The sequence below is a fragment of the Calliphora vicina genome, chromosome 3, assembly GCF_958450345.1.
Source record: "Calliphora vicina chromosome 3, idCalVici1.1, whole genome shotgun sequence".
In the NCBI taxonomy this organism is placed as follows: Eukaryota; Metazoa; Arthropoda; class Insecta; order Diptera; family Calliphoridae; genus Calliphora; species Calliphora vicina.
The window spans coordinates 124707192-124722375 of record NC_088782.1 but is presented as its reverse complement, the minus strand read 5'-3'; the positions used below and the strand labels follow the sequence as shown (position 1 = coordinate 124722375).

The following is a 15184-nucleotide window of genomic DNA, read 5'->3' as shown; positions in this document are numbered from 1 at the left end:
GATTTTCGAAATTTATATGTTTTAACCTTTTCCCTGCTATTTGCTGCTTCAAAATATTAAATTTTCAAATTTGTTACTTTTTGCAAAAAGTACCTTAAAATTTGGTACTTTTTAAAAAAAGTACTTTTTTGAAATTTCAACAATTTCCTCATTAACAATTAAGTTTTTAATGGATTTTTTAAATTTTCACCCATTTTTTGGTACTATTTTCAGTACACATATTTATTTATTTTCTCAAATTTATTTTTTATTTTAACAGTTTTGTTCTTTTTTGTGGATACTTCTTATTCAAAAGTATGTACTTTCTAAAATTTAGTGCATTTTTTTTTTAATTTTGAAGAAAAAAATCCCATTTATTTATCATCATGCTTGCTTGTTATTCATGATTAACAAGACAATTTTATTTCAAAAGACAATCTCTTTCTTTTCAGGCGTAAACAATTCTTAATTAATAAAAATGGTAAAAATGGTAATAAATAAAGTCTTTAAAATTTATTTGAAAATAGATATTGATAATGTCAGAGTTGTGTTATGAGTTTGTTAACCATTCTAGTCAAATTAAAACGTGTAACTTGATCCCACTTGATAAAGAAAAAACACAGAAATTCCATAATTTGCATATGAAGATCAAGATATATAAATACCAATAAAGCATTGATATTTTCAGTGTTTAGTTAGTACTGTGAAAGAACGTAGTTAACAAAATCTACATTAAACTATTAATTTTCGAAAATGCTCCTTAAAACTTTAACTGTGTCTGCCTTAATGTTAATGTTTTTAAACCTAACCAATATATCTTGTGAAATTCGATATGTTTCGCATAAAAATTGCAATAATGCGCGTAAAGGCACTATCATAGCAAATCCTGGCAATTGTAGTCAATATATTGTCTGCAATGGTTTGCGTTCAACTTTGGGTGAATGTCCACAAGGACAATATTTCAATGAGGACATGTTATCGTGTGATAAAAACCCCATACAATGTCGTGAGAAAATCCAGCCCACTACTGCTGTTAATTCTTCTTTACAAGAAGACAAATTAAAGGAAAAAGAAAACGAGAATTATAAGCAAAATATAGCTGCTTTAACTCATGAGTGCTCTTCCTTACAAGATCATAACATTGCTCAATCCCTCAATTGTGTGTACTATTATCAGTGTGTTCGTGGCGTTTTAAGTCTTAAACGTTGTCCCTTTGGTTTGGCCTGGCATTGGAGGAATCAGCGCTGTGTGCCAAAAGCTAAGGCAGTTTGTTATACTCATATTTAGTACTTAAGTTGTGTTTGTCTTAATGAATTTTGAATTTTGTTTTATTAAGAAAATAAAGTTATAAAAACATTTTATTATTGAGCTTCCATATTAGACAGTTTTGAAAGCTACTTCAGGGAGGAAGTGAAATAGATTTCGCTGACCAGTAGAATTCTTGGAATTATCAGGAAAGTAGTTCAATTGCTCCAGATCTACTCTTGTTGTCCGCGGCAGGTTATTGTCCGCTTTTACTAAGGATCGTGGACGACAGCGGTAAAGATTGCTGCTCTAAAAAATGTCTCTCAAAGCTACCGAATAAAGATCCTATGGACATTCTGATCCTATAGATCAGAAGGTCCTTCCTGATATGCCTCTTGGGAGACTCCAGCAGTGTCAGTCATCATCCGATTATATCCCAGGAACAATTGTTTTGTCTTCATGACATTGTGTTATATGACTGAAAGAACCTTCACTTCCTAGTTTAGGGGGTACTCCAAAGTTATTTGCCCGTGGCAATTCTGGAAGAACCATCACTTCATAGTTTAGAAGGTATTCCAAAGTTCTTAAGGCAGCGTTTTGACAGCTTTGAATATTTCTCTATTGGAGCAGCGTAATTGACCCACCAATCATCTGGTGGGTAGCCAATACGAAAAAGATCCTATGGATCAGAAGGTCCTTCCTGATATGCCTCATGGGAGACTCCAGCAGTGCCAGTCATCATCCGATTATATCCCAGGAGGAATTGTTTTGTCTTCAAGACGTTGTTTTATATGACTGGAAGAAAGTTATTTGCCCGTGGCAGTTGTGGAAGAACCTTCACTTTATAGTTTAGAAGGTATTCCAAAGTTCTTAAAGCAGCTTTGAATATTTCTCTACTGGAGCAGCGTAATTGACCATTGACCGACCAATCATCTGATGGGTAGCCAATAAGGTTTCTTTATCCTATCTCCATTCGCCACCAGCATGTGCGTTAAGAACCTTTTACTTCGCAATTTATGCATTATTGTAGTGACATGAGCTGAGGGAGTAACATTTTTGGTTGGTTAACAGTCTTAGCTTATGCTAAGATTAATATTTTTTGCTGCCGGAGATTTTGCTGGTGATGGTTGCAGTTAAAGTCCAGTAAAAAAGCAGTGTATTTCTTCGAGATAACGTTTCACCAAAGATCACATCCACTTCATATGGAATTCCGGGGAGTTTAGAGAGGTAGTATCCTGAAGAACTCCTTGCTTAACTCTACCGAGTTTTGAAGGTTTGTCTATAAACTTCATGAACGACAGGCTCCCACCATCCATCTCTTCATGTTGTTGGGTCTTGTGAACTCAGAATATCCTGGAGAAGTGTCGAAGGCCTTCGAAGAGGATCATCCTTTTACAAGACTTCTGCAAGTTTAAGCCCTGTGAGTTCAGAATGACAATTTTATGATGGATCTGAACATTTTAGGAAATCTATGCTGATAGCTAGGTAATGGGGATCACCTGAAGGAGGAGAATAGTCTCAAGAGTCTTCGCCACAGGTGGAAAAAGTGAAATCGGCATGTATCGCGTTCTTTCCAGATTTGAGAATTGGGATGACTTGTTACAGTAACAAAACACATGTTGAATTTTCACTCAAAATACTCGCTTTGGAAATAGAAACAGGGGATAAAAATGTTTGTCAGGTACTCAACTCTCCGCTCCTCACTGTGAGATTAAAAACGTTTGTTGGATATACCTTCTAGGCAATCGCATGGAATGGTTTGACTGCAATTTTTTACACCTCAACTTTAGTTGACGTACAAGGCTGTGGTATTATTTGAGAACAACACTTCATTTTGCCTTGTCTCTCTCAGTCTGCTCAATAAAATTGAAACTTAATCGCTACCCAAGGACCACACGTCAAAAGTCATGAGAGAGGCCGTAATGTGTACTTCAGCTTGCTAACTCGTGAACTAAAGTTCCAGTTCATAAAATGATCTATCGATATTTTCCGCTTGTCTTCATTTAGCATCCAGCTGATAACGCTTGGCTGGGGGATCCTTGAATTATCAGTGTTGGTACATTTACGAGTGCTGCTGGGAAGTGCGAACGCACTATGCATAATCGATCAGCAGGAATGAAGCAAGCGGCTACTGCGGTAACAAGAATTCTCTCCTTCGTGTACTTTGGAGGGTATTGAATTCTCTGAGCCAGTCTGACAATCTGCTTTAGTTTTGGTTTATGTAATTTCAGGGATCAGAGAATTCGTGAACTAAAGTTCCAGTTCTTCAAATGATCTATCCATATGTTCCGCTTGTCTTCATTTAACATCCTTCTGATAACGCTTAGCTGAGCGATGAGTCATCAAGGTTGGTACTTTGGATATCATCACGCTTTTCTGCAAGTGCAGCAGGAATGAAGCAAGCGGCTTCTGTGGTAACAGTTTCGTGGAACTTTCTGCTACTGCGTGTACTTTGGAGGGTATTGAAAGATCATTAGATGTGCAATCAGTGAAATCTCTGAATTAGTGACAATCTGCTTTCTTTTTAGTTTATGTAATTTCGACATTTAGAGACGATTAAATTGGTAGGCCTATCAAGTCAAACTATTGTGGGTTTGTGGTTTGATCCTAAGGAAACTATAGTTCGCGAGGTTGCGTAGTTGATAAGAGCCGGTTTCGCTATTATGATGTCTGGCGAGCTAACGAAGTAAAATCCATAATCCGGTTGGCAGCATCGTCATTCGGGGTCGATTCGTAAGTTTATACCAGATTCGTAAATTTTAAAGTCCCTTAGGGCTAGACCGTCTAGAAAGCTCATGATAACGGGACACTAGCCTATTAGATCATAGATATTATAGAGGTTCGATTAAATTAATTCAATTTAAGCTTAATTTACTTCAACTACAAGTTCTATAGCATCATTCAAAGACTTTTATTTGAATATAATTCATTCATTGTTTTAAATCATTTACGATAATTGATTGCCTAAATTGTAATGGATTTGAATTAAAGAAAACTTGAATGATTCAATAAGGTATTAATTTTATAAAATAATGAATTCTTAAAGGAATTAATTCAGGTATTAAGGGATTAATCCTAAAAAGTCTTAAAAATGTAGCTACTACTATTTTAAAACCCCCAATTCCAAAGGCAGTTCAAAAGATTTCAAATTCTTACCTTTTACTTGTGTGTTAGATGTTTTTCTCTTGTCCGATGAGGCTGCTGCCTGACCAGACCATGTGCAAACTTATGACTAATTACAAGAAATACCTTCAAAACTATTGCATGTTATATGTTAAGTATGTAAATCATAGCCAAAAAGTATTCAAAATTTTAAGACAAAATAATCCACAAAATATAAACAAATCGAAATACTTGTAAGTATGTACAAGTATTATGTATATTCGATAGCAAGAGAGAGTAAAAGCCTAAAAATGTTAAAAGCTAAAATTTTGCTAAAAACAAATGACAACAATAAATTGTATAGTTTCCACAGACCCAAAAATACAATAAATAAATTCAGAATGTATGAAAACATAAAATCGCCAGCCACACCAGCCAGCAACAACAACATTCAATTAAATTTTTACATGCGATTACAAAATTTCACGAAAAACAAGAAATTAAAATAAATAAGTGACAATACTTTAAGGCAAATTGCAGAAGATGAAAAAACAAACGCATTTATAAGACCCAGAAAGTATGAATAACCAAACGTTAGCCAAACAAACCCAAAAAAAATAAAAAAAAAAATATAAAACACACATAAACCACCTCCCTCCATATAAAAATCCATCCTCCAAGTTATTTAAACAAATACATAACACATTTGTGTGTGTTTAGTAGAGGTACCCTATTCCCTTGGATTAGGGAGGTATTATGGATTTTAAAAAGGTATTGGTAACGGTCTGGTTGAAATAATAATCCTTTTTCCCTTCTCTGTTTAGTCGGGGCCATATCATTCTGATAATCATACAGGTGTGAACTAGAGTTTTTCTTTTCCCGGGAAATCGGGATACATTTTGAAATTTTCCGGGATCCCGGGAATTTCCGCCTAGAACAAATTATTCAATTTTAATGTAGAATGTAGACTTTGTTAAAAATCTTGTGTTTTAAAATGTAATTGGATACAAATAAAAAAATCCAATAATAATGTAAGATAAACTGACACGATTTCTAATTTTGGTTATAGACAAACTTGTCAACATTTGTCATTTTTATCGGAGTTGCTGCAATTTCCATTGGATTTTGTTCAACCTCCAATTATTTCAGTAAAATAAATATTTAATTTTTTTTAAATTTTTAATTGCATTGTTTTGTTTATTAAATCAAAAATTAAGTAAAAATGACATTTCTAAATTCGATCGGAATAAAATTGGACATGGTCCTAGCCAAGGAGTATTCGAGATCCAGGGGCGTTTCAAAGTAGGGTACCTACGACATGTAAAATTTTTAAACACGTGCAATTTTTTGTTTCCCATTCGATTTCAAAGATTTTTATATTTTTGGAAAGCGTTTGGATAGGTCTTGAAAAACCATGCTTGCGTGTGCTATTTATCTCTTATAATTTCCCAGTTATAGGCATTTCAAAATTGAAATTTTAAAATTATGCCCTAGGTAGGGCTTTTTTAAAAATATATTAGGTCGGACTTTTGGACCGAATGGACTCGATTGGACATACAAAAGATTTCAGTGCAATATCAATTATGGATCCAAAAATAAACGGTTTTCAATTTAAATATTCAAAAAATAGTTGATTTTTGCTGTTTTTTTGGGCGAAAAGGTGACTTAACTCTTTTTTTATTAAAAAAAAAAACTTTCTTTAAGAACATATAACAAATTTATATTTTTCTGTAAGGTATCTTTAAGAAGAACATTTTGGTATAATAAACATGTCCTATTTTTCGAGTATGTCGCCCCAACGCCCTTCGGAATGTGAACTATTTTTTTATCAAAATTTCAAATTTATGCCACATGTTCTAAAATCCCAAAACTGGGATCAAAAAACGCGGAACAGTTTTAGAAACCTTCATGTGTTCCTTATTTATTCCCAAAGTATTTTCCCAGCCCAGAAGAAAATGTGGATCCCATGGCCAAAATTGTAAAAAATAAAATTTTTGGAATTTTGGCTCCAATTTTTAGGAATTGTGGGATTCCCTTTAACCTTTTTACATAATAATAAAGTTTTATTACATTTTGTTATTTAACATGAGAATTTTAAAAAACGTTGAAAATTTCATTGAGTTTTGTTAATAAATAAAGATTTTATTACATATTACATATTTATTGAGATTCTAAAACTAAATTTTGTATCAAAATTTGAATATGATTGCAAATATTAAGAACAATTTGATCCACATTTATTCCGAGTTATATTTTTTTGTTTAGATAAGTTAGTTTTTTGTCTTACAAAAAAAAAATCAAGTCAATATCACAATTAGATTAAAAAATATGCCACTTTACAACTCCGTCCATCAAAAATATTGCACTTTTTCATAGTAAAAAATTTCTATAAATTTTCTTGATGTGACTGGGTCAGAACTAATGACTTGTGTTGAATGAAAATTGTGAAAAAGCAAAATACTGAAAAAACTACACTTTCGATTGGATAGAATTCTGTGACAGCCGTAAAATTCATGAGTTTTTGGGAATTCCCGTGAAAAACTCTAGTGTGAACTCAGCCCATCTTGTCTTAGCTGCTTGCATTTCGATAACAGTATCCCGCATAGGAAGTCAATGTTTCCATCAGGCATCATGGCGCTATTATTCATCAGATTATCAGCAACACAAATACCTGAAATTTCTCCATGCCCGCGTACATAAATGAGTACGACTGTTGAATGTCTCGCCATCCTGTTTTAGGATGCCCTGCATTCCTGGACTACACCTGTCGCAGATTTTATTGCGTCTTGACTAACAGTATCAGCCCAATTATGAAAAAAAATTACCCGGGAGTTTTTTCCCTTTTCTTTTTATTAACATAGAATTTGAATAGACTCCCTGGGAATTTTTTTCATAATTGGGCTATATATATATGCGAGTATCCCTGCCTGATATCTTGTTATAGCTGATCCGATATTTCAGCTTGAATAATACTACATTCTACATTTGGAATTTTAAAAGATAACCAAATACCGTATTCCTGAATGTAAACACCTACGCCAACTCAATATCCTTTTCTCTATCCGTCCGTATAGACTGAGAGAATCGTTGTGTTAAGTGATTGTCCTTCCATTAATTCAATGTTGTATGAAATTGAAAACCGAAGTTTAATACAAATAAAATAAAAAGGAATCACTGAGTAACAGTTATTTAGTTAAAACTAAGTTTAAACGGCAAAATAGTACATCTTACCTTAACTGTTATATAACTTAAGTTTATTATACAGTTAACTTAGTTAGTAATTCTTACCTTAACAGTCTTATAATTGAATTTTATTATACAGTTAACTAAATTGCTAAATCTTATAACTATACAGTAAACTAAATCAGTAAATATTTGTTTAACTGTCTTATAACTGATATTTATTACACAGTTAACTGAATTCGTATAACCCACCTTAACTGACTCTGGTGGTATATCAAGTTCAAAAAACTCACCCCCATTTTCTCAATATCTGGTTATCGTTTTTCGTAACGATAAACCTCAAATTAACATTTTTTTTTTGTATGAGAACTGTCAGTTTATCGTCACGATAAAAAATAACCAGAGATTGAGAAAATGGGGGTCATAGTTTTCATATAGAATCAAGACCTCAGCATTTCTACATTCATAGCGTAGGGATCCCTTAATAAATTGCTACATTTCATGTTGTTGTTTTCTTATCTGCTTAATTTTATTTAATATTTTACAAACATTTAAAACAAATTATTATAATTAAATAAGAAAAATTTTAAACAATCTTAAGAGGTGTAAGAAATGTATTTGTTTAACGTCTAATTATTTTTTTTTCTACCATACCGCAAATATTATAATTGTGGAATTTAAGTAGATTAATTTTGCAAGAAAAATATCATTTATTTACTAGACTTATTTGTAATCTCTTACACAGTTGGCGTGGATTTGATTTTTTTCATGAAAAAATATTCTCACTCGTCGCATGTTTTAATGTGACGAAATGTTGTAATGAAATGATATTTAATTAAACACAAAAAGTTTTATTGTTTTGGCATTTAATGAAAAGGGTATAATAGCAAGGCAAGAAAATATTTTAAATATTAATAAAAACAATTGCAGAAAATATTACCCTGTAAATGCATCAATTATTTTTTTTAAAGAAATTTTATTGTTGAAAACAAATTTGTTTTTTTAAATTATAAATTTTTACTAAAATAAGATTTAAAAAATTCCTTATAATAAATTTATTAATTTAACAATTTAATTTTTACCTTAAATAACTTAATTTTAAAATGATTTCCCTAACAATTACCTACAACAACTTAACAATTGTTCCTGGCAATTTTGGCTTTAGATTACTTAGCTTAGAGGTACCATAACACTTTACCATATTATAAGGAACACACATTTCCTTTTGATAATCCCAGGCATGATAGAAATTACACCTTAAAATGGTTAAATAACCAGCAACACACTTGAAATAGTACTCACAACGATGAAAGTGTGGATAATAGGCATCTTTATGGCGGGAACATTTAGGTCTGGATGTTAAAGCCACAACATGTTCATAAATGGTGGTTAAATGTGGCGAAGTTGTGGCAATTGAGCTTGGAGTTGTTGTAGTAATTATCTCCATTTCTGTAAGTACTGTTGTAACATCATCCTCTTCCATTTTATCATTTCCGGCCGGGCAAATATTATCGTAATCAATTTGACATTCCTTAGTTTCTACATCGAAATAGGTGTCATCTGGACAAGTATCTTGAAATGAGGATTCCTCATCACTGCAATAGATAAAAGAATGACAATCGTTTGCCACTGCTATAAAGGAATCTTCAGCAACATCGGCACACTCCTCAAAATATAAGGCCCATGTTGAACTCAATATTAAGACCACAATAACTATAGGTTCCCTGAACATTTTTCTTTGTTTTTTTATAATTATTAAAGAAAAGAATACTATTAGTTTTCCAGCTAGTTTGTTAATAAAACTTTGATTGATTTTAAACATTGATTGTTTCGTATTTATAAGAGAAAGTCTTGGCAATCTAATATGTTTTCAACAAGGTCATTAAGATGTTATCTTTAATGTAGAACCGATTGTTATCTTGCCAAATGAAAGTCAATAAACTATAAAGGTTGTATAGTTATCTATAGTATTTATTTGTTATTTCAAAATGATATAGGTCAAAGTTTTTTTATAAAAAAATATTTTGTTTAATATAAATTATTGTTATAATAAAAGTAGAATATAACTAAATTTAGGCCTGCAACATGGGACGTTTCTCCTTGCCCTCCAAGTTTTCATTGGTTAAAGCATAACCAGTACCACCCTGAAATTTTAAAAGGGAATTGTTTAAAATATTTAGTTTTATATTTAAAAAAAAAAGTGATTTTGAGTGAACAATTACCCTTTGTAAAGGAATGATATCCTTGTCCTTAAGTTTCTGGCTGGTTAGAGGATGTATCATGTCCTTTTTAATTAATTTTTCCACACATTCCATGGTAACAACATCGCCGCTGAAAAGAACCATTTTGTTCATATAAATCATTGAAAATATCGAATTTAGAATTGATTTACTTACGTCGGCCTTAAAACTGCACATGGCACTGCATTGCTCAATATATCATGCGTCACCGGACACATATATCGAGCCTCCTTGGCTATCAATGACTTCTTTGTATCACCATCTTTGACCAAAGTAAATTTAACATCTATCAAATCCTTAGCCTTCAAAACCTTCTCCGAAACAGGACAATAAATGGTTGAATCTGGCTTTTTGGCCTTAGCCAAACCAGCATTGGGACATTCTGAGGGCAACCAAAAACTGGGCAATTTCTTTTCATGACCATTGGCCATATTTGAAATGGAGCTTTCTTCTCTGGCATCTCTTGAAGTCGAGGGCTTTTCAACGGTACCATTAACTGGTTTGCCCGACTTGACAAATTGTTCCACACACTGCTGTTGCTTGCGATTGAGTTCTTGATTGACATCGTTCTCCTCCACACGTTTCAAACGTTCATATTCCTTTAGCTTGCGACTGTATTCATTTTTCTTGGTTATAATATATTGGAGTATGGCCTCCTTGTCGAAGAGATAGCCATCTTTGGTGACCACAGGATTGCGGCAAGGTTGTAAGGTTAGGGAACAGCAATCGAAAGATTTTACCGAATCTTTGCCCAAACGTTGGGCATTTGTGCCATAACCTGATTCGGCTGCATCTCTTTTCTTCTCGTTATAGGTGTAAACCGCACCGGCTGTACAATTTCTAGCATGGCGAGTCATTTTTCTTTAATTATTTAGGATATTATTTAAAATTTTGTTTAGAAATGCTTGATTTGTTTGATTTTCCAATTATTTTCTGACAATGTTTACAATTTTCTAAACAGCTGTCAGTTGTTTGTGTAAAAAAGTGCTAACAAGTTATTTGAAAAGTGCTACCAAGTACTTTGTTGGGTACATATATTGATTAGGGTTCCTATAACTGGTTATAATAAAAACCGTTATAATTTCAAAATGGCGCTAACTTTATAATTTCCTAACCTACAATAAATAAATTGAAAAAAGCAAGAAATTTTCTTTATTTTAAACATTTATATATGTTTAATAATATATTTATTAATGATATTTTCTTTTTAATATAATGTATATTCATTCCCTATATTAACATTAGTAATATATTCCATTTTTGTTTTATTTTTAAACAATTTCATACTTATTTTTCCCTTACACATATGTATAATAATTTTATATTATATAAACATTTCATTTACCATATTTATTTACTTATAATTGTGTTCTTAACTACTTTAGAAACTGAATAATAAAATAGATTTTTTGTTCACATGATTTATCACAGAACATAAATGATACATAGTTTTTTAAACTAAAACGAAGAGATTGTGTTGTTAGAGTTGTAGTAGACTAGATCGTTAATTTATTTTATTTTTTGGCAAATTTCGTTTTGACTTTATTATTATGTATTTAATTTTAAATATACGTTTTTTTTTCATCGAATATTTCTATAAAAAAGAAGCGAGTTGTAAAAAATGTCTAAGATTTTTGTTGTTGTTTAGTTTTATAGATTTAGAAAAATAGAGCATTATATAGAGATATGCTTACTAAAGTTAAGAAAAATTGTTTATGTGCAATTATTTGGTTTATTTAATCCAAAGACATATAGATATTTTTTTAATCATAAATTTGGTTATATATTTTTTACAATATTATCTTATGTATACAGTATATGTTTATGTTTTGTATATTGTATTAAAAACTAATTATTATAATTAATTTGAGCATAACAATCTTGGATTGTTTAATTAAAATTAAATTTTTCTTTTTTTTTTCTCTTAAAGTATTTATTAAAAATTTAAAAAATACAGTGATAGACAAAATTGTTTAATCAATTATAGACAATAAATACCTTTGATTTAACATGTACGGAAAATTCTTTAGAAAATTTCAATTTTCTAGTAGAATTTTATAGTAAATATATATTTGTATCTAATGTTAATGGAAGAAATTTGAAAAATATTTAAATACTTTTTATTTAAAGTTCAGATGCTAGTTAGATTTCAAGGGTTTTGATAGGATAGTGTTTTTGCATAAATTTTAAAACCGGGTAATCCAACAGCAGCTGTTATTGTAGGTTTTTCAGAAACTACATATAAGTGAGTGACAATGCAATGGATACTTTTTTACATTTCTAAGATAAATTCATATTTACTCGGTTTTTCTATTAAAATATAGCAAATTTCAAAGTTTTTAAGCATTAAAGTTTAACAAAAAATACATTTATGTAATGTGGTTACACTTCTTGGAATTTGCAAAATAATGGAAACTTGTAAACTTCTTTTAAAAGAAGTTGACATTCTCAACAATGAAAGAGATGTTACGAATGTCAAACTCCATATATAAAAAAATTAATGAATTCGCTCGTATTTCCTTGAATTCGCCACTGCCACCACCTGGTATATAAATTCGCCTTGATTGACATCAAACCGTCAAACCCTCTAGCCCTCTTTAAACATAATTGAGAGAAAGAAAACACTTAAAGATTAATCAAATTTGCAAAGATTTGTGGCTAGAATAATAGAACATTTCTATGCTAACTGATAGTTTAGCTATTATTTAAAAAACTAAAAACATCCTCATTATTCAGACTTTTGGCATCAAACTCTGTAGTTCATCTCAAAAAATGTTTGACATAAAGTAAAGATTTGATGCTTGATCAAATTTGTAAAGATTTATACTTTCCCCACTTATATTTTAGCTATTAAATATATAAATTATTCACAGTAAATATTTCATTACTGTTTTATTCATATTCACTTAAAAAGTAATGTATCTGTTAATATACCTCTCTCTGCTATTCGCTCCAATGATGTATGATGAAAAATTGTATTTACTTGTATTAGCTTATATCAATATCTTGTCATAGGACGGCGGTGGTGACTCTTCCACTGTGACTATATCCTCCTTGGTTTTTGTCTCTGGCAGCAATATAGCTATGTGATATGGTGGCGGTCCGGCTTGGGCATTTATATTAATACTCTGTATTTGTTCCTGCTGAAACTCGTGCAATCCAGTAATCACAACATCGTCAATAGAATTAACCATGGAACCACGGGCCACTGCCTCATCCATGCTACAGCGATCTCTGGTCTGATCTCGTGAATTCGAACGTGACGAGGTGGTTGAGGCAAACAGTACCCGGGGCACTTTGCATATGGACACAAAACAAAATGCAAAGACAAAAGTGGCTGTTAACAGCCAGAAGAGTCCTACCTCGAATTTTGTGCCATGATTATCGAAATACACTTTAATGCCCACAATAAAGGCAATGGCCAAGACTAGGGAAGCAAATATACCACATTTTAGATGTAGTGGAAGAAATTGCAAGTCAGTACTTTCTATGGAACGTGTAGTGCGCCGTTGTCGACTGTGTTGCTGCTGGTGATGATGCATTTGATTGGTGGTTGTGGTCGTAGTAGTCAGTGTAGAATTAGTATAAGTTGTACGGGGATTTGAGGAGACATTGTTGTAGTCACAGATGCCAGATGCCGTTAGGGGTCTGTTGAATGTGGTGACAATTCGGGGTGAAGTTTGGTGATATAGTTCAGCGGATAGATTGGCAGTTTGATTGGGGCTATAAGAAGAGAAGAGTTTTTATATATGTAAAACAAATTATTTTATTAATTCAAGAATATAAATCAGAATTCCAGAACATAACTAGAACAGAACTAGAACAGAACTAGAACAGAACTAGTTCTAGAACTAGAACAGAACTAGATTTTAAGTTCTAAAATTCAATTTGGAATTCCCAATTTCTATGAAAAGTGGTGTAGCCAAAGATTTTTACTTAATTTCCAATGTAGCCTCCTGGATTTTTATTATTGGTTTTCTTCAATACTTATTCCATTTACAGATATTGTGTGTACATACCTTTGATGTATTCCATGTTCGTTTAATGTATTTAAAGATGCATCTAAAGATTGTTGTAATTGATTTGTGGTTGCTGCTGCAGCTGTTGCCGTTGCCATTGAATTGTGATTTAAAGTGTTGTTGGTGGTGGTGGTGGTGGAAATATTGTTAGTTGATGCAGGCTGTAACTGCATTTGGGTCTGATGCTGCTGGTGCTGTTGTAGGTGTGTTACAGCCGCAGTTGTTGCGGTAGTTGGTGGCTGTTGTTGCTGTGGTTGCTGTTGATAAGTTCTAACCGACATATTACCAAATTGTGGATGACGATAACGTTGAGCATGTTGCTGCTGTTGTTGTGTTCCCGTTGTAATTGTTGTGGTGCTGGTGGCATTATTTAAGGAAGTATTCAAATTGTTGCCGGTTGGTGAAGTTAGATTATTATTACTGGAATTGGGTAAACCACAGGCGTTGGTTTGCTGTTGCTGTTGTTGTTGATGATGATGCTGCTGATGATGACTTCCGGCCGCCTGTTGCCGATTATTATTGTAATAGTGATGAGACGATGTTACATTCGATCTAACGAAATTACGATTTGTTGCTTGATTGGCGGCGGTATTGCTATTATTGTTGTTATTGCTGGTGGTGATAGTGTTGCTGCTGCTGCCACTGGGATAGTTAGTTGAACGATATTGGGCATTGTTGCTTGTTGTAGCTGCCTGTGCATGGTATTGGGCAGCTGCTGCCGCTTGTTGCTGCTGCTGTTGGTGCTGACGGTGGACTTGTGTACCCGCATTGCTGGAGGCTGACAAAGATGAATTGGCTGTAGAGGATGACGATGATTTATGTCCTCCACTACGTCTGGGTGGATGGCCAAAACTTAAACCCGAACCGCCCGTATGTAGAGAAGCAGCCACACGAGATCTACCAAAACCACATTGTGGTGAACGTTTGTCAATCCAAAAATGCATAGTAGTTGTGCTGTCCTGTTGTTGTCTGCGTCGCTTAAAACTTTAACGACAAGATTTATTGAAATTTTTTAGTATTTTGCTTCATGAAAGATAGTAAAGTTTTAAGTACTTGAGCTAAACAAAGAAAGTTATTGAAACACAGGAAATATTTCAGCAAAAAAATAAACATACATTCCTAACACAGGAACAAAGACTTTTGAAATTCTTTGTTGCACACAACGAATCAAGAAGTTTTTGTCGCCTCAGAAACTATATACAGTGAGTGACAATATAATGGAAACCATTCCAAGTATTTAACTAATTGGACACATACATATGTACCTTGGTATTCATTTAGATAGACGAGTTACTTGTCGCCGTTGAAACCAAGGAACTTCACATGAAGTCTTCACTAGTTAATCAGTGATCAATCAATATGAAGACTTGACTATAAAGTCATCCTCTATAAGACCGTTTTAAACCCAATTTGAGC

General features: G+C 32.6%; 4 protein-coding genes across 4 annotated transcripts; 1 reads left to right on the top strand and 3 right to left on the bottom strand.

The window, feature by feature from the left end:
• The first annotated feature begins 732 nt into the window (after positions 1-732).
• LOC135955744 (uncharacterized) lies at positions 733-1301 on the top strand. The gene has a single exon (XM_065506102.1). The coding sequence runs from the start codon at positions 733-735 to the stop codon at positions 1264-1266; it is 534 nt and encodes a 177-aa protein (XP_065362174.1). The 3' UTR covers positions 1267-1301.
• Positions 1302-8632: 7331 nt separating this feature from the next.
• On the bottom strand, positions 8633-9241 carry LOC135955743 (uncharacterized). The gene has a single exon (XM_065506101.1). The coding sequence runs from the start codon at positions 9239-9241 to the stop codon at positions 8633-8635; it is 609 nt and encodes a 202-aa protein (XP_065362173.1).
• A 218-nt stretch (positions 9242-9459) lies between these two features.
• LOC135953624 (nitric oxide synthase-interacting protein homolog) lies at positions 9460-10690 on the bottom strand. Its single transcript, XM_065503582.1, has 3 exons — positions 9906-10690; positions 9732-9840; positions 9460-9653 (listed from the first exon to the last, which is right to left on the bottom strand). Exons 1-3 carry the CDS (start codon positions 10604-10606, stop codon positions 9582-9584), a joined length of 882 nt encoding a protein of 293 aa, XP_065359654.1. The 5' UTR covers positions 10607-10690; the 3' UTR covers positions 9460-9581.
• Positions 10691-12742: 2052 nt separating this feature from the next.
• LOC135954908 (putative uncharacterized protein DDB_G0282499) lies at positions 12743-14730 on the bottom strand. Its single transcript, XM_065505151.1, has 2 exons — positions 13769-14730; positions 12743-13472 (listed from the first exon to the last, which is right to left on the bottom strand). The coding sequence occupies exons 1-2, from the start codon at positions 14710-14712 to the stop codon at positions 12743-12745; spliced, it is 1674 nt and encodes a 557-aa protein (XP_065361223.1). The 5' UTR covers positions 14713-14730.
• Between the last annotated feature and the right edge of the window lie 454 nt (positions 14731-15184).

Bases quoted from the DNA above. Each gene is read 5' to 3' on its own strand.
- LOC135955744 (XM_065506102.1), top strand. From the start codon at position 733: ATGCTCCTTAAAACTTTAACTGTGTCTGCCTTAATGTTAATGTTTTTA.
- LOC135955743 (XM_065506101.1), bottom strand. From the start codon at position 9,241: ATGTTCAGGGAACCTATAGTTATTGTGGTCTTAATATTGAGTTCAACA.
- LOC135953624 (XM_065503582.1), bottom strand. From the start codon at position 10,606: ATGACTCGCCATGCTAGAAATTGTACAGCCGGTGCGGTTTACACCTAT. The intron at 9,841-9,905 runs GTAAGTAAATCA...GGTTCTTTTCAG, and splicing joins TGTGCAGTTTTAAGGCCGAC to CGGCGATGTTGTTACCATGG. The intron at 9,654-9,731 runs GTAATTGTTCAC...TTAAAATTTCAG, and splicing joins ATATCATTCCTTTACAAAGG to GGTGGTACTGGTTATGCTTT.
- LOC135954908 (XM_065505151.1), bottom strand. From the start codon at position 14,712: ATGCATTTTTGGATTGACAAACGTTCACCACAATGTGGTTTTGGTAGA. The intron at 13,473-13,768 runs GTATGTACACAC...CTCTTCTTATAG, and splicing joins GAACATGGAATACATCAAAG to CCCCAATCAAACTGCCAATC.